The 22,765-nt window shown below is 51.3% G+C and overlaps 1 protein-coding gene across 3 annotated transcripts in view; it reads right to left on the minus strand.

The window, feature by feature from the left end:
- The window catches only part of FSTL4 (follistatin like 4), a 439,124-nt gene that overhangs the window by 106,197 nt on the left and 310,162 nt on the right, over window positions 1-22,765 (minus strand). For all 3 annotated transcript variants that reach the window (XM_017959857.3, XM_009209070.4, XM_003900097.4), the window contains 2 exons: window positions 18,053-18,246; window positions 14,221-14,344 (listed from right to left, as the gene is read on the minus strand). In XM_017959857.3, coding sequence (XP_017815346.2) covers window positions 14,221-14,344; window positions 18,053-18,246 — 318 coding nt within the window. The remainder of the gene's footprint in view (window positions 1-14,220; window positions 14,345-18,052; window positions 18,247-22,765) is intronic.

The following is a 22,765-nucleotide window of genomic DNA, read 5'->3' on the forward strand; positions in this document are numbered from 1 at the left end:
AAAAAGAGACACATCGTATCTTTTCAAAAGGATTGAATGTCACTAAATGAGATAATGTTAAGCTGCTCAACACTCAGTAAATGTTATTAGTAATAACAAATGTCACAGCACATCCACTGGCCACAGCCTCCTGCACCCTGCCTCCTTCATGAGACTCCTGTGCACCTGACTGGCCCCAGCTCCCACAGAAGTCTAGAGTGGGCACATGAAGTCTCAGGAAGAACTTGCCAAATTGGGATTAGGACCCCTGAGGCCTCACTGTAGTTCTTCCTGGACTCGCCTGGGTAGCACAGATTCTAGAAGCCAGGGTATTTCTGATGGACTGGGCCTTGTGGGACAGGATGCCAGGTGGGGTGGGCAGCATTGGGATCAACAGTCCTCCATCCCTCATCTGGACCAGCAGTCCCCTATTCCTAGCCACTGGTACGTGCAAGGCCAACACCTGCCAAGTTTGAGGTACCAAAGGGGTCTCCTGAAACAGATGCTGGTGACCAAGATTGTCTAGAATGACTTGAGATGCAGCATAGCTTAGTAGGTAAGAACATAGGCTTTGAAGCTGAACTCCTGGGTTCAAACCCTGCCCTGTAACTCTCTAGCTGACAGGTGGGCAAGTTAGTCTAGCATGGTGCCTCTGGGCCTCATCTATAAAAAGGGAATAATGATAGTTCCTCCCTCATAGATTGTTACAAGGATTAATGAATTCACTTAGAATAGCTTAGCATCAACTATCAATGTTGTATGATTTCCTGATATTAATTATGTGGCTTCAGAGGCAAGCTCTGCAACACATGGTGAGCCCTGCAATGCTCTGCTCCTGAGGAGTGCGATGCCTCTACACCAGGTGCTGGGCACGGTGTCTGCCCATCCAGCCAACACTCCATCGTGGGTGGGCTTCTCCACTGTGGGCCCTGGACTGGTTTTCCAGTAATCAACTTGCAGACAGGATAACAGGGCCAGGCTTGTCGCATCACCATTCTTTTCCCAGGGCTCAGTCCAGAACTTGCCTGGGGCAGATGCTAGGCATGAATGAATACATGAGCGCAAATATTCACCTGTTGTTTTGCTTCAATTTGGGGTGTTTCCTTAAACTCCTGCCTACTCAGAGCTGAAGTCCAAGAGCTTCCTAACCTGTTGGTTTTGTGACTTCAAAGACCACGTCTATGACATCTGAGAGCAGGAAACTCAGTCATGGTGCTGATCCATGTGGCACCTGTAGGGGTGTCTCAGTTCGCTCTGGAAGCTTACCGTCCTCTGCAGAGAACTGAGGGACAGCCGCTTGCCAGGCCACTCTCCCTGGAAGTGCCCATGGCATCACAGAGTCTTCATCTGAGGATCAGGAACTGGGGCTGGAGACCAGGAGGCCAGTCCCTTTGGTGAGACTGAGGCCCAGGCCAGAGCCCTTATGGTCATGCCATTGTAAGGACTGTACTGCTCTCCCAGGATGTGGGCTACTCCCTGCGCCTGGGCATCTTAGTAGACATTTTGTTTGTAGACATTACAGAGCTTGTAAGGGCCTGAACCTTCTGAGACACTGTTTTCAAAAGGAACAGGTTGGGTGCAGTCAGTCTAGTCTAACACAGACTTTTTAAAGTCACGCTGCTCAGACTTTGGGGACTGGGAATATTTCGTCTGCTCAGCTGCCTGGCTAGGGCTGCTTACAGAGGGGCTGGCGCCTGTGGTCTCAAGGGCAGGGATCATAGGCTTGGGCTGAGTCTGGCAAGATCAATTACCTCTCCTGACTTCAAAGGGAGGTGCACACATGAGTACAAAGGCTCAGGAAGGGCCCACATGGCCAGATGTCCCCAGTTTCTCTCCTTATGTCCATTTAAGGCAGAATAGCATCTGCCTTTAAGGTGCGGCCACTATTGCTCCTTTTCCAAACCCCCACCTTTCTCACAGCTGGCCCTTCTGCCACTGAACATTCTACATTTTCTATGTTTTGCCAAACTCAGAAGCCCTTAGCTTTACCAGGAAGCTGTGTCCATCGCTTGGCCACCATTCACAGGACAGTCATTCTGTAAGTGCCCTAAGCCCTCAAGCCTCAAGGGTGTCTGTGGAGGCCCAGGCTGCAGAATGGCCATATCCAGTTGCACCTTGCACCTAGTCTGCTCTCTCTGCACTAGGGGACGTGAGGAAGGAGACGTGGTGGCCACATCTCCCACAGGGACAGAGTCTGCTTGTTACCAAGTCCGCTCATTCACTCAGCACTTCCAGGTGTCAGGGGTGGCAGGGCCCTGGGCTAGCCTTGCTCTGGAGCTTTCTAGATGCTGAGTGATTTAACCGGTAGTACTTTTAGGCCCAGTTCCCCACCGACCCCTGTTTGTTCTGTCTGAGGCAGCCAGGAGTCGACTCCACTGCCTTAAATCCCCTCCTGTGCCCTGAACACGGAGCAGTGGCCTCCCCAGTTGTGGCCGGGTACAGCTGCTGCCTGGACAGTATTCAGCCTGGGGCTTCCTGCGAGCTCCTCTGAAGGCTGTCAGCCTTCACCAAGGTGTCAGCAAGTTACCCTGAGGGATGGGTGTTCTGAACACCCATGAAAGGCAGGGATGTGACTTTTGTTTCCAAGCCATCATTTCCCCAATGTTGAACCTGCTGCCAAGCATCAGCACATTTCCAAGCACCATGGCACAGAGGTAGACTACTGAGGGTCAGGACAAACACCAGGGCTGGAGGTGGCTCAAAGAGGAGTCTCTGGAGGTGCATTTATTTGTGGGAGCTGAGAAGGAATGGATATTTGATGGGGTTTGGGTTTGAGAGACAGCAGCCCTCCACGGACACCTGTTCTGAATAACAGGTCTACTGCTCAGGCCCGCTTTCTCTGTGGAACCGGAAGCCTTGAGCTTTGTCAGGAGGTTGGAGGCGTCAACTGCTGTGGTTCTGCAGGACAGTAATCCTGCTCTTTTCACACTGTCATCTGAAAGGGACCCAGGTAAAATGTGTCTGAAAACACCTGTGGCATACGGACTTCAGGACTCAGAAAAGATGCCAGTTTAGGGACCCTGCCCTCTGCAGCAGCAGAGGTGAACAGCTCCCAGAGAGGGTCTGCCTCACTGAGCCCACCCTCTGCCCACCCCAGAGTCACACCTCATGGGGGAAGACACAAAGACTCCAAAGAGTCCTGGCTGGAGCAGAAGCGCAGCCAGCATCCTGCCAAAGTGCTCAGGTCTGGAACTGTCACACCTGGCTGGGAGCTGGGCTCTGCAGCCCCAACCTCCTTGGGCCTTGGTTTCCTTATTTTTGGAACTCGGAGGTCAGGAGAGGTGCTGCCTGCCAGATGCCTCGCAGGGCATGTGGCACGCAGTGAGCGCGCAGCCTGCAGTGGTTGCTGGGAAGCAGTGGGCTCTGGAGAGCCATTAGCAACTCGCTAGTGGAGGCTCTGTCTGAATGGGTGTGGGAAGATGAGTAAGCTGAGAGACGCCGCTTAGATGGAGAATGTGGGGTGGGCTTGGAGGTACCGCTCCATACACTGCCCATCCCACCACCTGTGGAGGGGGAGAGAGTCCTTTGGGGCCCATTCCCACCCCACCTGGATGCATTTTGCAGTCCCAATAAGTGTATAAACAGTTGTTCTGCCTGAAGCACGTGTCTGATGACAAATTGCCCATGCCATCTGGAGAAGAACAGCTCTCCAAGGGCACAGCTTGCAGGCTGCCCTGGGTGGCTTGCACAGAGGCCCCTTGCACCTTCCCTGGGCAGATCTACAAGGGGAGTGGGCACTGGATGGGACTCTTGCTGCAGTGTTAGAATTCTGGCAGAAGCCCAAAATGGAAAGCCATTACCAAATACCCCCATGCTAAAGAGTGACAGAAAGCCACCTCATGGTGGCGACCAAACTGCTGGGTGCTCCTCAGCTCATCACCCTCCTCAGCCCACAGCCAGGGGAAGATTTGGATTCACCGGGAAGTCTGAGCAGAGGAGAACAGAACTCTTCTCCTGCTTGTACCTGTGCTGAGTCCAGCCTGTAGTTCCACACACTAGTTATGAGTGTTCACTTGTCCCAGTCAAAATCAGGATCCCAAGGGTCCAAAGATGCTATCAGCCTTCATATGTAAAGGCAAAAATCTGGGACCTCCAGAACCCCACCAAATCCTGTGTGAGTTAAATGGGAACTCGGGGCTCTGAGCATATGGCCGTTAGGCGTGTCCCCTTCTACGTAGACTCAGAACATCTGCTCCTCCATCCACGGGGAAGATCTCCCATTGATTTATTTCCATGCTGCACTTGCGATAACCTTTCTCTTCCTGCTTATCAAGAACACAAATAAATACCCAGAAAGATCAACTTCCACAGCCACTGCCATCCTCTGACTTCACAGGTCTTTCAAAAAGGGAAATCAGATAAGACTTGGCTACGAACACTTCACTGCAGAGCACATTTTAATCCCACTCTACCTCTTGCCTTGGGCCTCCTTATGGTATCCAGGGAGTCTCTGGGAGGCATTGGGTAAGGACTTGTCAGATGCTCTGTTATAAAGGGTGCTAAGGGTGGCTTGGCACTGTCCTGTGGGAGGCCAGCTTTGGGGGAAACAGGAGTCCCACCACAATAGCAGTGAGTAAATGGGAGCATGGTGCCAAACCGAGGGATGACTGCAGGTTCCATGGCCCCTCTGTGCCCCCCAGCCACCGGCTCACAGACCACTGTGTGGAACCATGGTGGGCTGCTCACCCGGTGCGTGCCACATGTGGGCAACAGGATGCCTCGACCATCAAGGGGAACCCTCAGGTCTGTTCTTCCTTCTCTCTGGGAACTGCCACAACAGCTCTGAACATTTTCTCTTTACTACAATTTTTTAAAAGTCCACCATGGTCTTTAATCCCTAGGACAAATGTTTGTCAAGCACCTACTCTTTGCCAGGCTGAATGCCCACTGCATGGGAAGTGCTAGGCTCCTCTTCCCTGCTCTGCTGGCCTTGTCCTCCCGCTGGAGCAAGACCCTTGGGCTGGAACCACCCTGCCAGCTCTCAGAAGTCACCCCTACTTTCCCTTTGGCCTTTGGTGCCTCCTGTGTTGGTTACTGTGTAGTGCTGCTGCTGTCTTTGCATACACTCATTAGTCCTGTGGCCTCTGCCTATATTTCAACCACCTGGCAACTCTCCTGCTCTCAGCCTGCCTCGGTCCTCAACCCAGAGTGAGGGTGTGGGGAATAGCTGGTGTCTGGGTTAGAAGAGGTGCTCCTTAGCCTTTGGGGCTAAAGAGTTGCTCAGGAAGGGCCACGATAAGTAGGAATCAGTATCGCTGATGCTGAGAAAATCTCAGATGGGGCACTGGCCCATCTTCTGGGGGTTTCCAGCTCACTCCTCATCTGCTGCTTCAGGCAGGCAGTAGTAGCTCAGGTGTCCAATGCCTCTCTCTGCCTATCCAGGGACTGTCTGTCCCCAGGGGGCCAGTTTGGTGCTGAGGCTTCTGAGTGCCCCGGCCTTGAGGGTGCCCACAGCTGTTCACCCAGTCAGTCGCTATGTCCCATGTAAGTGGAGTTCCTCTTACATCCCCACCATTCCCTAATCCCGGGACACGGTTTGTTCCTGTGCAGCCCACAAGCTGGGCCTTATAGCAGTGGTGGTGGGGTTTTACAGGGTGCTGTCATGGAGCCTGAGAATGGGTGATCAGAGAGGAAGGAAAGAGCAACAAGCTAGAGGACGAGTGACTGTGCCCTAAGCATCCTTCCTAGGCTGGTACAACCTCAGGCAAGGTTTACCTTTCAGAAACATGCCAGGGTGGGTCTTCTCCACACCTTGGGACACCTGGTTATCACAAGGTACCTCAGAGCTCACACCACCTACACCCACGCAGAGACAAGGGCAGTGCAGGCAGGCCAAGGAGGCAGCGGGCTGGGGGCCTCCATGTTACCCTCAGTTTGGTTTCTGGGCTCCTGCCTGGAGCCTGGGAGGTAGCTTCGGTCATGCAAAGATCTCCCTTGAGATGCGAGCTCTGGATGACTCAGGCATTCACATCCTAAGCCCCGTCAACACTCCAATCCAAGGGAGCAAGCTGAGAAATCGGGAATGTGACCTTCAGTGCTTAATTGCATGTTGAAGTCCTCACAAAAGCTTTGCAAAAACATGGAGATTTATAAGGACAATATGGTGCTATCCTAGTAAAAAGCTGACATTTAAATTGCTCTCATTTTATATCTTTGTAATGAAATTCTTTGTTTCCTCTGCAGCCATTTTTGAGTATTTACTAACATTCAGAGAGCTCTCTCCTGCAGGCAAAATTTCAAGCTTCATGATGTCAGGCTGGGCTGTGTGACACATGAACATGAGACTGTAGTGCAGCCCCTGGGGGAGTTCTTACTCCAGGAATAGCGAAGGACAAGGTGTCCAGCCACCCCACTCCTGCCTCTCCCTCCAAGAGGAGGGTTTTAAAAAATCACCAAAGCTTCATATTTTAATGAGTTTTCTTTGCAATTTGTATATAATAGAGTTTCAATAACAACCTGTAATTAGTTCATTTTCTGCTATTCAATTGCTCTGCACGGAGGCCATTGACAACTTCCAGCTGGGATCTTTAAAAATGGAAAGTGCTTGAAGACTCAGCTCCAGACAATGACTAGAAAGTGCCGGGTCCCACCATGCAGCTGTTAGAAGTAAACCATTGAGATGGGAATGGGGCAGTCTGGGTTTGAAACTTCCAAGTGTGGGAGAAGAAGAAACTGCTGCAGGGTGTACTGACAAGCAATCACCAGTTCTGGTTCAGAATCAAGCCCTCTCTGGTGTAATGGGGGACAGAGATTGTTCCACCCAGAACCCTAATGCATAGATGGAGGCCCCATTCCTGCCACCTCTGTTCCTCATGCAGATGAGGCACTCATCAGACACTTGCCAAGGGGCTCTTGACAACTTTTCCTGCATAGCAGGGGCAGGTGGAGGCAGGCGCATGCATCAGTTGTGTTTCTGTCTTTATATAGCAAGGGACAGGCAAAAAGGACAGAGTTCAGACCCCAGGACATCAGGAGGTCTTAGATAACATGTCTAGGTCCTAGGAGGTCTTAGATAACAGCTCTGCTCACATGTCTGTCCCGACAGTCATCACTGGAGGCCTTCAAAGGCCAAGTCCAGGTCTCCAGCTGATAGTCAGTCCCCTCTCCAGCGGCTCGCAGGCTGGTGTACCTGCAGTGATGGGGACTCACCGCTCACTGGGCAACTCTGGAGAGGCTGGGGAGGGTCCCCCTCAGAGCCGAGCTAAGCCGCCCTTCTCCAAGCCCTGGCCTCTGAGTCTGAGTTCTGTCCCCAGGGCCCTAACTGTGGTGGTGGCCTTTCTGCCCTGGGTATTGCCTCCTCCCTCAGGCAAGCCCCTTGTCCCTTGGGATCACATGCTCCCCCCACCTGCCCGGGAAACCTTTTTCATCACCCTCTGTCTGGTTATCTCTAGCTCGGTGTTGAGGTCTCTGCTCTGATGTCCCTTCCTGACCTCTCTGGGGACAGTTGGTCCTCCTGCACCCAGGATGCTCTCTCTCAGCTCCTACTTTGTTTATTGGGTCATCTTTCTGTTCCCCCAGCCCCGCCTCTCTACCCAGGTGGCAAGCTCCTCATGGGCAGGGCTGCTGTGGTCTTGCTCACAGCTGAGTCTCTGCCCAGCGCTTCCCTGAGAGTGAGCTCTGTGTGCGTTTGCTGACCTAATGCCACCTCAGCTTCCATGGTTTTCCTCCTCCTACGCTTCCCAACCTCAATTCCTGACCCTTTCCCTGTGCTGCTCTCCCTGCTCTGGTCAGGCTCCTCTGAAAGGCTCAGGTTGGTGGCCTGCCCTTTCCATACCACTCCATGCCAAGTATATGGATGGGAGAGGAGACAGGGCCTGTCCCTCCCTGCCCAGGAGCTCACCCTACTTTCAGAGAGCCTCAGCCTACAGCAGCTTCAGCGTGGACCCGCTGGCCTTCCCACAGTGGTCTTCCTTCCAGATTTGCCCTCACCTGCAGTGGGGAGCTTGGGTATTTGTGGCTGATGGTTTTGCTCCAGAGGCCTGATGTGCCAGCCTGCCAGGGCCCAGCATGGACATACAAACCCATATTCTATGCCTATGGATCATTTCCAAGGTATGCAGATTTACACAGCCAGCAAAGCTGACCTCCAGGTGAGGTGGCAGGAGTTGGGCTGGGTGGGGCTGTTGGTCCTGGGCTGCTGCAGCCAGAGTCTGCTGCATCATGAGGGATGTGGCTGTGGGCCGGCAGGCATGCAGGGCTGAGGAGCGGGCTGAGCAAGAGCCCTCCTCTGCACCCGTGGTTGCCGGAGGTGGAGGTAATTATGCAGCCTGCCAGCCGACCAGAGCACTTACTCTGAGGAGGGCTGAATGGCCAGTTAGTGGCCCTGAGGTCAGGATGAGAGCTTTCCAGTGGGAATTGCTTTTATCTTCAATAAGGTGTCATTAGCCCATGTGAGAAGCAGGGGCTCCCCTCACACCCAATTGCTCATCCAGTGATTAGGGATGTCTGGACTGGGGATGTCCAGCTGCCCTGCTCCAGCCAGGCTGATGCTTCTCTACCAGGGGCCCCAGCTGTGGGGCCCCAGCAAGGCACTTCCTCTGCCCCTGTTTTCTCCAGGCCCCCTGGCGGCATGCAGAGACCCTCTGGGATCGCTGGCCACAGCTTCATGTCTGGACTCCTCTGCTTGCCCAAGGTATTTCTCCATGTCCTTCATGCCCTCAATGAGCAACACTGACCAAGGCCTCCCTGGGTGACATACCCCATGCTGCACAGGAGTGCAGGATGAGTGAAGCAGCCTCTATCCTCAGGGAGCCTGCGGTCTAAAGGGGGAAGGACAACAATGGCATGGCACAGGGTGATGGGGCACACACAGAAATCTTCATCATCACCCTCACCGCCACCATCATTGATTTGGTTAATGTTTGCCTAACACTTACTATAGGCAAAGTCTCATGCTAATCACTTTACATTAAGTAGCTCCTTTAGTCCTCAATAACCCTGTGCATGGTTGTTATTCCCATTTTACAGATGGGAAACTTAAAGCCCAGTTTAACCTCCTGTAGGGAGCTGTCCAAAGTCACACAGTTAGTCACAGAATAAAGATTCAAAACCAGGTCTAGCTTGGACTCTGGAGTCCACACTCTTAATGATCAGGCCACAGCCTTGTTAACCGAGGGCTGTGGGCACACAGAGGAAGATGTGTGGGGCTTGGTGGAGGAAAAATAAATAGAGGAAGACCTCCTGGAGAAGAAGACCATTGAGTTGGGGCTTGAAGTTAAGGGAAATCACTGTGAGGACAGTGAGATTCTCTTCAATGGAGAATGCAGATGTGTTGCAAAGTTTGTTTAAATGCATGAGAAAGTTCTAGAATCAGACATGTCCATTGAATCCTGACTCTGCTACCTGCTGACTACGTAACCTTGGGTTAGCTACTTCTCTGAGTTTCAGTTTCTTCATCTGTGAAATTGGACATAGTGTACAGTGCTGACACATGTTAAATGCTGGGTATCACTTTATACAACTGGAGTACGAAGAGCCTATTACTAACCACAGCAATCCTGACGAGCAAAGTCATTCAAATGGAACACTGACTGTGAACCCCGTCCTCCAGCGCTGGCCTCAGGAGCTCACATGGCAGTCTTCTTGAAGCCCTCTCTATACACTTGAAGTCAGGACAGCAACCCCACTTCTGTCTCTGGGAGGAGGTGGTGAGATCACCCCTTCTGTCTTCCAATTTTCAGTTCCTCCCTTGGCCACTCCAGCTTTAACTGTTTTGTGCCCTTGAGAAAATGAGGGACCAAGGGCAGTGAATCAGTTCTTCGGCCACTTTATTTGCAAATCCTGTGTGGCAAAACCAGTGTCTTCCTTTGGGGTAGGGGGAGTCATTGGCACCTAGAGTCTTGGCTTCAGTCAAAACAGACCAGCTCATAGGCATTGCTTGCTCTCCGAATTCAAGAGCCGAGTCAATTCAGATAAACTTTTTGATGAACCCCATGCTATTTAAAATCTTGTTACTTACTATCCAAAACTCAGGAATGAGAGGGAGTAGAACAAAGCAATATCCTTGCTATCTAAACTCCTTGTCTGAACTCACCCTACCCAGATAAAGAGCCAGATAGATCTGGGTAGTGAGGATGCTTACGGTTGCTTATTTTACCATCCTGCTCAATACAGGGTGGGTGTGAGGATTGGCTGAGATAGTGTGTATGGAAGTCTGGTATGGGGCCAGGCACCATTAGTTCCAGAGGATAGGGGCATGGTAAGTGAAGCTGCACCATCCTTTCACTTAGCAGCAGAGATGGTGAAAAAACAGCTGTAAATTCACCAGATGACCATATCATCTGTTTCATAGAGTTGCCCTGGCTGTAGTGGTAGTGCTGTAGATTAAAACACCGTTTTCCTTTCTGCTTGCCTGGAGTTTACACATGTCAGAGGTGAGGAAGGGTGTCTGGTTCCCCGGCATTCAGCACCCCAGGTCCTCCTGACACTCTGCCTGTGTGGTCCCAGGACATTAACATGTGAAGCCCTTTATCCTGCACTGCTAGCTGCTCAAAACCTTCCCATGCATCCGACACATTTGTGGGTTTTGCTCTCACAGGAGTAATTAAAAGGACAACTATTTTCTAAAAAGCAGAAGAAACTTGCAATGAATTTAAAGTGAGAAAAACCTTTTTTTTAGCAATGTGTTTTCCCTGATCCCAACCTGAGCATTCAGAACAGTGCAAAAACCATGCATTATTGAGAAGCTTTTTAGATGAGCAACTTTGAGGTTAATTTACTGTGATGAACAGACAGGGCCAGCACACACCTTGCTTATGGTGACCCTGGAGCCTGGGTCTCTGCCATGGCAGGGACAGGTGGCACCACTCCTTGTTGGGCTGGTGGGAGGTGGTGTGGGGAAGGGGAGGCAGAGGGCATGTGCTGGAGAAGGACACTGAGCCTTTAGTTCCTAGATCAGCCTGTGGTTTGGGAAGCCAATACAATGCAAAGAGAATGTTTAGTTGACAAAAGGAGGAAGAGGGGGCACCCTCATATTTCATTCCTGTCCCTGTACAGAGAGAGGCAATTGGGAGGCTTGGCTCCATCTGACAATCAGAAAGAGACTTAACTGACTCCCATGACTAGGCACTGCCTGCCACCCTGGAGGAGAGTCACCTGTTCCTCACAGCCAGTAAGGGGGTGCAGCCCCATCACAAACCAGCTCAGCACAGACAGCCACCAGTGTGGGACTCCTAGCATCACCCCCCGCTGGCTGCAGACTGTGGCAAGCATGGCCCAGCCAGGGCCAGGCCAGCTGCACGGGAAGACATGATTTAGGAGATCTCTCCCACAAACCTCAAAAACTGATAAATACAACTTCCTTCTCTGGGGAAAACAGCCCCAAACCCAACATCCTTTAGTAAAGTGATTGACTCTGCATCGGTAGGCTACAGAGCTGGAGTCACCCCACAGACCTCCCCCTGCCTTACACCCAAGGACGCCAGCAAAATAGAGACTAGAAAATAAAATGCTAATGCCTCAACCTCTGCCAGCCCATCAGCTCTAGTTTTTAAAATTAAATCCAGAATGTTGTTGCTGAAATGTTTGAGATATTACTTTCTGGGTTTTAGTGAGATTTCTTTAATGCCCATCGATTGCTGGATAATAACTTGTACCTATATGTCTCATTTCAATTACCTATTTAAAATTCGCTGAACCATAAATCTATTCCCAGAGCTATGGGAATTTAGTTTAGAGTTCCTGTGACTTTGAAAAACCATTGATCCCCATATGCTCCAAGTGGCTGCATGTCAAGCCTTTATAGTGGGGGTTAACTCATTTTGTGGCTTCCTTAATGGCTGTGAGTTTACTTTTTATTGCATATCTATTATTTGGGCTGGGCTGTGATGAATGGTTTGGCTGTCTGGTTCAAAACAAGTCCAAGGCGACAGCAGAATCTAATTTGTTTTAAAAATGATGATTATAAAGCTTTCCAAATAATAATCCAGGAACGAAGGGAGCTGACACCACATTGCTCTGTATGAGACATGTGGCTGGAGGTCAGGTAATGACGTCCTTCCCTTTCCAGGGTAGCTCATGTTTATAATGACCTTACTAGGGAAGCTGGAGAGGCCTCCTCTTTCATCATAGGCAATAGGGATGCTTCCATTTCCTTGAGAGCAAAGCCAAGAGCTTGCTGTTTGACCCCAGACCCATTCATGGGAACTGTGCTCATAAAGCAGAGGCTGCTGTGGTACCAGGCACCAAGATGGTACCCAAGCAGTGCCATTATCTGCTTAATGATGGCATCCTTGGACATTAAGTAATGATGCCCGGTATGCCCTGCAAATCCCTGAAGTCCAGTTTTGGCCTCTGGCTCTAAAAATGCACTGAGCTTTTCCTTCATCACTCCTTTGGCAGAGGGGTCTGGGTTCAGAAAGCGTTTTTGGGAATGTCTTGAACTATCCCCAGAAAACATGTTGCTGCTTTCCTGACTCGGAGAGCTGCTGTTCCTGTAAGCTGCCCTAGCTGCTCGAGCCTACTCTTGTTCATGTTCCATGGAATCATCAAGGAGTCTCAGTGTGGGGAGGCGGGTAGGGAGGATATTGCCAGAAGTAGACTCCGAGGGCAGGAGAGACGGTCTTGTCCAGTGATATGTAGGTCAATGTTTAACAACCGGCTCGCTAGAGAAGAAAAAATGTTCCCCCTTCCCTTTTTTGGTAGCATATGTGTGCTGTGAATTTCTATGATGTAAATATTCCCAATGTGGCCAATTTAACGCGACCAAGTGTTTAACTACTTGCAAAATTCCTGAAAATTTAACAATGGGCTCTCGTGAACCAGGTGTGGGGAGTTGTGGATACTTCCACACATTCCAAATGTATTTCCAGATGTATTTCTGGAAATAATCTCTTTGGCCCACAAGACAAACACCTCCACAGCAGGATAAGTCTACCAGTCACTCTCACCTTATTATGAACCAGCACAGGCAGGTATGAGTTTGACTAGTGGGCAGGGAGGAGGATGATGGGGACCCTGCACAGTCACAGTAAATCAAGCAAAGCCCTGGAACTGGGGGGTGGACTTTGGTACTAAGGATGATATGAACTAGAAAGCCCCCTGAAACCAGGTCAAGCTCATGGACACTTCCCATAGGGAAGAATCATACTTGTTTCTCTCCTCCTATGTCATCCAAGTACCTCTCTATTTGCCACAAGAGCCCTGCTTGCCAACAAATCACAAGGATCCCTCTTCAGGCCTTGTGAAGGTGTGGAATAGCAACAGCCCAAAGAGATGTCACTCTGAAGCAGGAATACTTTGCTGGAAACGGGACTCCAGGTAAAGGCTGGGGTTGAGGGAGGATACCAGGCTCTATGGCTCAGGGCCCCTGGGGGTGGGGTGGGCTTGCACCCACCTCCTGAATGCCAGGGCTTGCGCTTAGGAACTGTGAGCTGGCAGGTCACACCCAAGGGTATATGCATTGCCCACTTTAAGCAGAGCTTGAATATCTTCTAACATAAGGGGCTTCATCTCTTTTGGGCCAAGGATGTCCCCTCTAGTCTCCAGCGTGGGCCCAGCACCGCCCTTTCCTCTCCCCTCTGCTGACCCCTGCCTGGAGCTACACAGGGCTCTTGTATCTTGCATTTCTTGTAAGTCCTGTCCCAGCACCGCCTCTGGTTAATGTAATCTCTTGGAAGATGACCTTAGTAAAAGATACAGGTCCTGAAGGCACCCATCCACTTGCATATGCACCAGGCACTCCCTGGAGGGGCACTCAGAGTACCTCCTGTTTTCAAAGAGCACCCACTTTCCCTTCTTCTCCAGGGATCGCCTGCCTCTCTTCACTTTGGACCCTCACTCTCCATTGTCCTTGGGTAGTCACTGCTCCCTGCTGCTGCAGGGCCAAGCCTCCAGGCCCTCCTGCAGGGTGTTTTCCTCCAGGCAGGGCTCCCCACATGGCCAGGCCGTAGCCTGAGGATAGCCCTAAAATCTGCTTCCTTCTCCTTCAGTCATAGAACCCCCAAGGGGGGGGGTGGTGCTCACAGTGCCCTCACGGCTATGCTTCAGTTACAGTCCTGGCCCCTCAAAGAGCGAGAAAAATCTTTATTCAAAAGGAACAGGGCAAGCCCTCTCTGGCCCCATCCACTCTCCATTTAGTCTTTTCTTAAAGCTCAGGCTTGTTGCAAAACAAATTCAACAGCTTTTCTCTGTATAAGCAACCAACCTGGGAGACAACTGAGGACAGACTCCAGGCACGCAACAGCATTTTGGTGCAGGAGCGCCTGGGGAAATAAGCCCTTTTCCCACTAGAACCCAACTTACGGAAGGCCATGTAGAACTCGCGGAGAGTCAGGGAACTGTCACTGTTGTAGTCGTCAAATCGGAGGAGGTCACCTGGTGAGCAACCAAGTAAGTCTTCATCCAGGTCCTGCTTCTTCAGCACATGCTGTGGGGTGAGGAGGAGAACAAGGCCAGAGTCAGGTGAGTTTAGAGTCACGGGCATTGATGAAAATGACTCAGGCCAAGAGGGAATCCAGGGACAGTTCAGTGGGCCTTGAGGGGTACCTGAAGCTCTTTGGTTTTGTCTTGTCTGACTCCTTCATTTTATGGATGAGAAAACTGGGGCTCAGAGAGGGGATGTGGCTTCCCCAGGTTCACACAGTGCTTGGGGCAGAGTCTACACTAGAGCGCAGGTGTGTCTTTTCCCTGTCTAGGCAGACAGACCCAGACCGTCTGAGATGGGAATCCCTGAGGCCACTTGCTCTACTGCTGTGTGCTATAGATGGGGAGACAGGAGAGAAAAGGCCCCATCAGATAAACCCAGCAAACTGTGGCTGAACTCAGTGTGCGGACAGAGCTCCGCCAGCTTCCAGCTGCGTAGAGCTGGAGGTCACTGCTGCATCATGCACCCACCCACCACCCATCAGCCCTTACCCATGGCAGGCAGTGCTGCCTGGACACAGCACACTCCCAGACCCCTCCGCTCTATCCACCTAGACCTGAGCTTCGCCCCTGCCTGCCCTGTCCTGCCCGGGACGCAGATGTCCACCTTTGTGACTCTGGCATGGAGGCCACAGATGATACAGTAAACTCCTTTCCAGCTGTGGTCTGAGCCATAAGACACAGAGGCCTGCCCAGCACCATCAGCCACATGTCCCAAGGTAACTAAGGGTAGAAATTCTAGGCACCCTCACTCAGCTGGAGCTACGGCCAGAGGCCAGTGTGCTCGGAACTGAAGGTCTTGCAGGGAAAATGCTCAGAAGGAAATCTCAGAAGAAAGAAAATGATTTTGTTTTATTTTGGTGCGGGGGGAGGGAGGCAGAGGCATTTTCTCTTTATTTAACATTCTCAGCTTGGTCTGCTGTATTAAAGGCAATTTAATGTGATAATGTTAAAAAAATGACCCTTCACCAAGCAAGTAAGAGTGTTCGATAAAAGGGAGATCAACCATAACGCCTGAGATCAATCTTCTGAAGATGGAAATTTCCCTTTGTCTATTTCTGCATTGGAAATTGATTAACTTTTTATAGGACTGACGAGTTTTTTCCCAGCACCTTTGATTCAGTGTCAAGGAAAGGCCCACTTTAGCCGGGCTCTGCTTGGCAGATTTATGGAACGGACTTTAACTATATTAAATTTTAAAGAGGAAATCATTGTCCAATTACCACACTTCTTAATGGCTTCAGGTGCCTCAGGCCACATATCTGCCAGGTTAGAACGAAGTGCCTGGTAAGGTTCTGTTTACCTGGAGCTGTGTGGGCCTGGATACCAAGATCTCACAGCGGCCTCTGTTAAAGACAAGCTGATGCCACCTGCCCTCGGTGCTCCCTGCTCGGTAGTTTGAGGAATTGCCAGGTGGTTCTTCCTGCAGGTAGCTGTAACTCTCAGGACCTGGGATTTTCCCAGAGCAGCCTGAGTCACCTGTAGGTCCCTGGACCTGCCCCTCGGGGTCTTAGCCAGAGCTGAGGCCTAGTGCTGATGGAGATGGTGACATGCTGGCAGGGTGGTTGCCCTGGAGCCCATGGGCAGCAAGCCTCCTGGGATGCAGGCCTTGAATGGGCTTGCGTGAGCCGCTCAGGTATGGGTGAGCAGAGCAGAGTCATCTGAGATTCCCAACGTGCTTTGGAAGCAGGCTCAGGACTGCCTGGAACAGAGGGCCTATGTGCCAAAGCTTCTGGTGGCTGCTCCTTGCTAGGGTTCTCTGGGTACTTGCTGTCCCTACAGACCTTCAAGGAACCATGCGGTGCCTCTTGGTGGGAGCCATTCTCCCCAGGGAGATTCTGAGTGCTCTGAGGAGAGCAGGCGCATGCATGTCAGCCTGCCAGGGTTTTATCTCAGTTCTATCATGTCCCAGGCAGTGAACAACTCAGGCAAGTTGTCTGATTTCTTAGAGCCTCAGTTTCCTCATCTGAAAATATCTGTGAAGTGGGATAATAGTAGTCTCCTCCTTACAGCAGAGGATGGTCAAAAGATTTAAGGAGGAAATAATAATAACGATGATGATGATGGCAACAATACTGATGGCTCTCTCTATTGAAGCACACCATGTGGCCAGGCATGGTGGCTCACACCTGTAATCCCAGCACTTTGAGAGGCCAAAGTGGGCGGATCACCTGAGGTCAGGAGTTTGAGACCAGCCTCGCAAATATGGTGAAACCACATCTCTACTAAAAATGCACAAATTAGCTGTGTGTGGTGGTGTAAGCCTGTAATTCCAGCTACTTGGGAGGCTGAGGCACAAGAATGGTTTCTGCCCGGGAGGCAGAGGCTGCAATGAGCCAAGATTGCACTGCTGCACTCCAGCCTGGGTGACAGAGCGAGACCACGTCTAAAAAAAAAAAAAAAAGAAAAAAGAAAGAAACATACCACATGCCAGGTACCACTCTAAGGCATTCACTGTCTTAGCTCATTTAACCCTCATGATGACCCTGTGAGGTTCACAGATGAACACAGAGGCACAGCAAAACAACATTGTCTCCCACGGTCCACTAGCTCATACATGCTGGAGGCAGCACTTCACCTTAGGCAGTTTGACTCTAAAGTCTGCATTCTTTGCCACTATCCTACATAACAATGAACCCTTCTGAGTTTATTAATCACAGGTCAAGGGCCTAGCTCAATGTCAAGCACATGGCTCAATGAATGCTAGGGCACTCCCCACCCCACTTCCTCCCAATGGCTGGGCCACAGCCTTGAGAAGGTCCCTGTGCCATGTTTAAGATTTCTTTAAATTGGCATCAAAGGTGGGGACCTGTCTTTATTACCCATCCACTGGGTGGACAGTCTGTGGTCACAAGAAAAGAGATGCCCACCGTCCCCCACCACCCAGCATTGGGAGGCTGATCTCACTGTCCTTGCAGATCTTGCACCTGCTTGGTGTGGCTCTAGGGCTCCAGACCCATAGAAACAAACCAGTAAGCAGAAGTAGGAATGCAGGCCCCTCCAGCCCACCCCAGCTTTTCTACCATCAGGACTCTACAGGCTCCTCCTGCAACTGGCAGTGGCTGTGGCCCCAGTGAGTGAGGTCACTCTTTCCTTGCTTTCTATGCTGCAGACACTAACTACCCCTGCACCACCCTGTAGCTCAACAAAGGACATGTGTGCTGTGTTAACATTGCAGTCTCGGGGGAGGGAGGCAAACCGCAGGGTGTAATGCAAGTGTTTTCCCAAATGAGAGCAGCGCTTGGTGGGGGTCGACGGGTAGACACAGGGCTTTCTGCAAACAAGCAGGCTGAGGTTTGGGTTCTTAATCTTTGGATACCAAGGAGCAGTAATGTCCTAAGGTAGAAGAAGACTTGGGGACTTCCAGGTTATGCTCCAATGGTGTTCAATGGAAACCAAGCACTGCTTCCTTGTAACTTTTCTGCTGAGTAACTACTCCTACTCAACGAAGAAAAGATTGATTTCCCAGTCAAAATATGAGAGACCAGGACCTCTGAAGTGAGTTTTTCGCCAGATAGCTGAGAGGGCCTGTGAAAGCTTGTTTGTAAATAGAGGCTGAAGGTGGCTGGCGGGAAGAGGAACCTGACCTCATTTTGTTTGTGAGATGTTCTCAGAGGTATTGAACACACGCTCTTAGACACCCGGAGTGGGGGTTGGGAAATGGAAAACTGGATTCCTCCATAATGTGACTTTCACTGAACGCCATGCCCACCTGAGCCAGTTCAGAGCTGCTGAGGTGGCCATTGCCATCTGCATCTAAGTCCCTGAACAGAGATTCCACCAGGAGGCGCTTCTGGGAGGCAGGGTCTTGTCTGCTGTCTCCTTCCTGGAGTGGCTGCAGGCGGGTCTGGAGTGCCAGAAGGACATTCTTCAAGCGGGCATAGCCGGCTATGGTGCACGTGTCATCTGAAAGAGAAGCTGAGGTTATCATAATGAGACTTATCCCATGGTCTTGAGAGAATGCTCTTGCCGCTGGTCCATTCATCCATATCACTCACAAATAGGCACGGGGCATTCACTATGTGCAGTGCATGGTGCAAATGTAGTGAATGGGACTTGTTTGTGTTCTGCTCACCAATTTATCCCATAAATATCGATCGAACATGGAATGCATGCTACACATGATGCAAATGCTGGAGGGAACCGGTTTGTCCATCTGACAAATATTTATTGAGCACCTACTACAAGCCAGACTAGAGTAACTGCCAGATGGAATGGGAAATTCTTCCAGCAGAATATATAGCGGCAGCCCCACAGAGGTTTTAGGAAAGCCGCCCCCAATTCCATTTTGTAATCGCTGGTTTTTGCCTTAATCCTACCTTAAAGGCTGCTTTTGAATACTTGGCCTCCTAGATTAGGGAGTTTTAGTTAACAGGACTAATAAGCCCTGCTTATGTTAATTAGGTACCCTCCCAGAGCTGGATTACTTCAAAACAAACATATACACAAGTCTATGACCAAGAAACAAAAAGCAGCTTTACAACATTAAAACCAAAGCACACAGCTCGTTTTATCCCAGGCGTGCTTGCTGAACGGCAGCAGAACTGTGCAGTGTTTGGGCAAGTAAGGCCTGGGATGCACTGCAGCATGGCGTAGTTTATCTTACTGGTGATGGGCTTCTAGGATGGACACTACGCAGCGCATGGCCCGTACACTGGGGCTGCAGGAGTGTCAGCAGAGAGGGCAGCCCCTCCAGCCCCACTTCCCATCTCCCTGGGGGATGAGTACTTTCAGTGCCTGGCTTTGCTGAATCCTGGAGAATGGGCACGGGCTCCTCACTGGCCATTCCAGGTTGAAGGCCAATGGGTTGATGCAGCCTGGGGCTCTTCTCTTTAATTCCAAGGCCAGTTTAGGGCCTGAGGTAATATCCCAGAGTTGGAGAGTCAATAGGAAGAGGTGCTAGAGAGCATGGGCTCTGAGGTCCCCTGGGTTTGAGCTCCAGCTCTGCTGCCACCATGCATGTAGCCTTGGGCAGGGTGTCTCAGTGATCTCATCCATGAAATGGAGATACCAGTGTCTCCCACACGGGGTCGTTGTGAGGATTAAATAATATGTGTACATAGAGGCCTTTGCACCGGCGTGGCACCCAGTAAGGGCTCATAACATGATAGCTACTCCCTCCCTTGTCATTATGGGAACCACATTTACTGAAGAGCAACTGTCAGGGAAGCTACTGGGGGGAAAGGGGTGATGGGGAAGTCTGTCCGTTTCTTTCTTCTACCCTTCCTCTTTTCCTCCTTCATACCTTCCCTTCTTCCCTCCCTTGATAAGCCTGGACAGCCCAACCACTTTTTCTTGTGCTTGTTTGTATTTCTAGATTTTCTTCTAATTTGGGGTCAATTGATTTCCGCCAGAAACAGATGCCCATTACCATTTCCTCCTGCATGTTTATTTAGAAAAAAATCAATTGTTGTGTTCAATATAATCAGATCTATTTGCTCTCTGGGAGTCTTTGTGCTCTGACAAGAATGCCTCTCTCCCACCCCTTCACCTTGCTCGCATCCCTCTTTTGACTAGTAGGATATTGATTCCTGAGAGTTCTTGGGGCCTCCAGTTGGCAAACCCAATTCTCAAGTCTGTAGAGCTACATGGCATTGAAAACAGTGGCTTTGTCCCCCTACAAAACTTGCTGGGTTCTTCCTTTTTCTAGGCCTGGATAAGGATCAGTTTGGGGGAAGGGGAGGAATAGTTTTGCCTGAGTCTAGCTCCTCACTGCCTGAAAGAGGCTGAAATTTGGTCCTGGCAAACGGACCAGAAGTGGGGGTACAGAATGAAAGTGGAGGTGGGGCTGGCTGCTGGGGTAAATGGAGATGGACGTGTGCCTGTGTGGAGGGTCTGCAGGAGCCAGCATTGGGGGTGCTCCCAGGACTTCCTGGAGTGGGGCTGTTTATATCCAGATACTGAAAAACTGACGTACACAGCAGGTGGATATGGTGTCAGGAAGAGGCTGTACTCAGAAATGCTGGTGAGTAATCAGGCTCCAAAGAACATGCCACAGCAGGGCAACCTGAAGGTGAGGCCAGGCTGGGTCAGAAGGGCAGGACGCCCCATCCTTGCAGATCCCCCTAACCTTCCTCCTGGACCTTGGTGGGGTGTAAACCACTTCTGAGCTGCCAGCTGCCCTGGGCAAGATTCCCTTCTGGAGCCTCTTGTTTCGTCTCAGGACCCCAGTGGCCAGGCCGGCCTAGGCATGGAGAACGCCCTGGGAGTTCTTGGGATCACCAGCTGGCAAACCCGTTTCCCAAGTCTGTAGAGCTACATGGTGTAGCTGGGGTCTCCCTGTGAGCAGGGGTCTGCAGCTAGACACCTCCAACACCGGCAGGCGGGGGAACCATCCAGGTGGGTCTTGCTGGGATGGAAGTGGGGTGCTGCGGCATCCTCCCCAGGCTCGGCCCCTCCTCACATCCTCACAGCTGCCTGTGAGCACAGACTTCTGGCTGCTTCACCCTGGCAACTGCCCAGCAGACACCTTCTGGTCAGGAAGGTATGTGCAGGTCTAGAAGTCAATCATCTGGGGGAAAGGGGTGGGTCCCCCAGGTCTCCAGCATCAGCTCCCTGAGCCCATGGTCCCACCCCCTGCTAGGGCCCACACTGGCCAGGCCCCTCCTGTCCTTTTACCAGCGTTTATTTACATACTGTGTGCCTGATGCTGGGCAGCTTCTAGTCCTGGGGACTCTGGGTGCCTGTGGTGGGAGGCCAAGGGAGGGATGTTCAGGATGAGACCTGTAGGATGAGGAGTTGTGGGAGGGAAGAGCAGGCCAGGAGCAGGACTGTGTGTGTAGGAGCCATGGTGCGGCACGTCTGGAGACTGGTGAAAGCTGGTGTGGCTGGGCTGGAGGGGCTGAGTCAGGTGGAGAGTGAAACAAGACAGGCGGGAGAGGGCAGTGGGGCAACCCAGGCAGAGCCTCCAAGGCCGTGGGGAAGTGTGTGGCCCCACACATCATGCTGTTCAAAACTTCCTTTGTCATTTCTTCCCTTTACTGAGGGCACTCCATCCCTGGGCCAAGCTTGCCACTGGGGTCCTGAGATGAACCAAGGGATTCCAGGAAGGGAATCTTAAATTCTTCTTTATCCCAGGAACAATGGTGCTTTAATGAGTTGCAAGAGAGGACTCTGCTCAAACTCAAATCATGAAGTCATTTGTCCGAAATTACTGAGCTCCTCTGGTGCCCGATAGCACTGGGGAAGGGCTGTGGACCCTGGAGGAAAGGTGGCCTGATGGTGGGAGCTCTGCTTCTGTGCAGATGATCACTCAACATCCCAAAGCCCAAACTCTCTTTCTGGGAAGGATTTTGATCCTTCATCTCTAAGGGCTGCCCTCTTGGTGGCTCCCTGCCTTCACTCCCTGCCTCTGTCATCCGAATTCCATAGGGCTTATGGTGGGGTGGGGGAAGGAAAACTTCCTTCCTTGCCTTCTTCCAGCCCCCAGAGGCAGGTGCCCCAAAGCTGCAGCCTCTGGCTCAGTCTCCCAGGATAGCTTTCCTCCCTCACAGCTGGCCTTGGCTTCCAGGATGGGTATCTTCCTAGCAAGGTGTGTCAAAGTCATAGGTTACCAAATTCCAGTTTTATTTTACATTCCTGCCCTCTGCTGGTTTCACTGTGGGGTCAGATAGGAGTGACACCGCTGTGTGGAGCACTGGGCATTTTGGACACCACTGGACATGGTCTTCAGCTAAAGGCTCCCTCCCCACTTCCAGTTTCAAACATTTGTCTAATTCTAAAGAAATACATGCCCATCAAAGAACCACTTGGAAAGCACAAATAAATATAAAGAAAGAGAAGATAAATCATCCTGAAATCTACCTCCCAGAGGCAGCTGCTGCCAATACACTGCTGGCCAGAAGTGAAGCTGGGCCCTCTCCATGAGTGACACTGAGCCCATGACTGAAATGAGCTCTTTCACGTAGTCCAGCCCTTGTCTGCTGTGTGGGCTCCAAGGTCTGTTTTCTGATCTTCCTTCTATTCTTCTCAAATTCCAATCATTTTGGGAAGAAAGTGTCAACACCCAAGGTTCATCTCTTTCTTATCTTCACCCCAGTCAGCCCTGCCCACCTGCCCAGCAATTCCACACAGGTGACTGCAAGAGAGGCAGGGGGTGTGGGGGGACCAGGGGGGACAACTTCAGCATCAGTGATCACTGGGCATGTTCCTGCACAGAGGCCTGGCATTGACTGTCCCCCTGGCTGGAGTGCTATTCACCCAAATCTCCACCTGGTGTACTCATCTCGGCCGCTGCTTAAACATCACCTGACATAAGCTGGCACCCCTTACCTTCATCACTCTCCATGCCCTGATGCTGTGTGTGTGGGGCCTGGCTCCCAGGGAGGGAGGGAATCAGATCTCTCCGGACAAGGGCAGGGTCCAGTCTTAGCCTTGGTCCACAGGATACTTTCCTCCTTCAGAGGGAAGGACCCTGGGGTGCGTG

This window comes from Papio anubis, chromosome 5 (assembly GCF_008728515.1).
Source record: "Papio anubis isolate 15944 chromosome 5, Panubis1.0, whole genome shotgun sequence".
Lineage (NCBI taxonomy): Eukaryota > Metazoa > Chordata > Mammalia > Primates > Cercopithecidae > Papio > Papio anubis.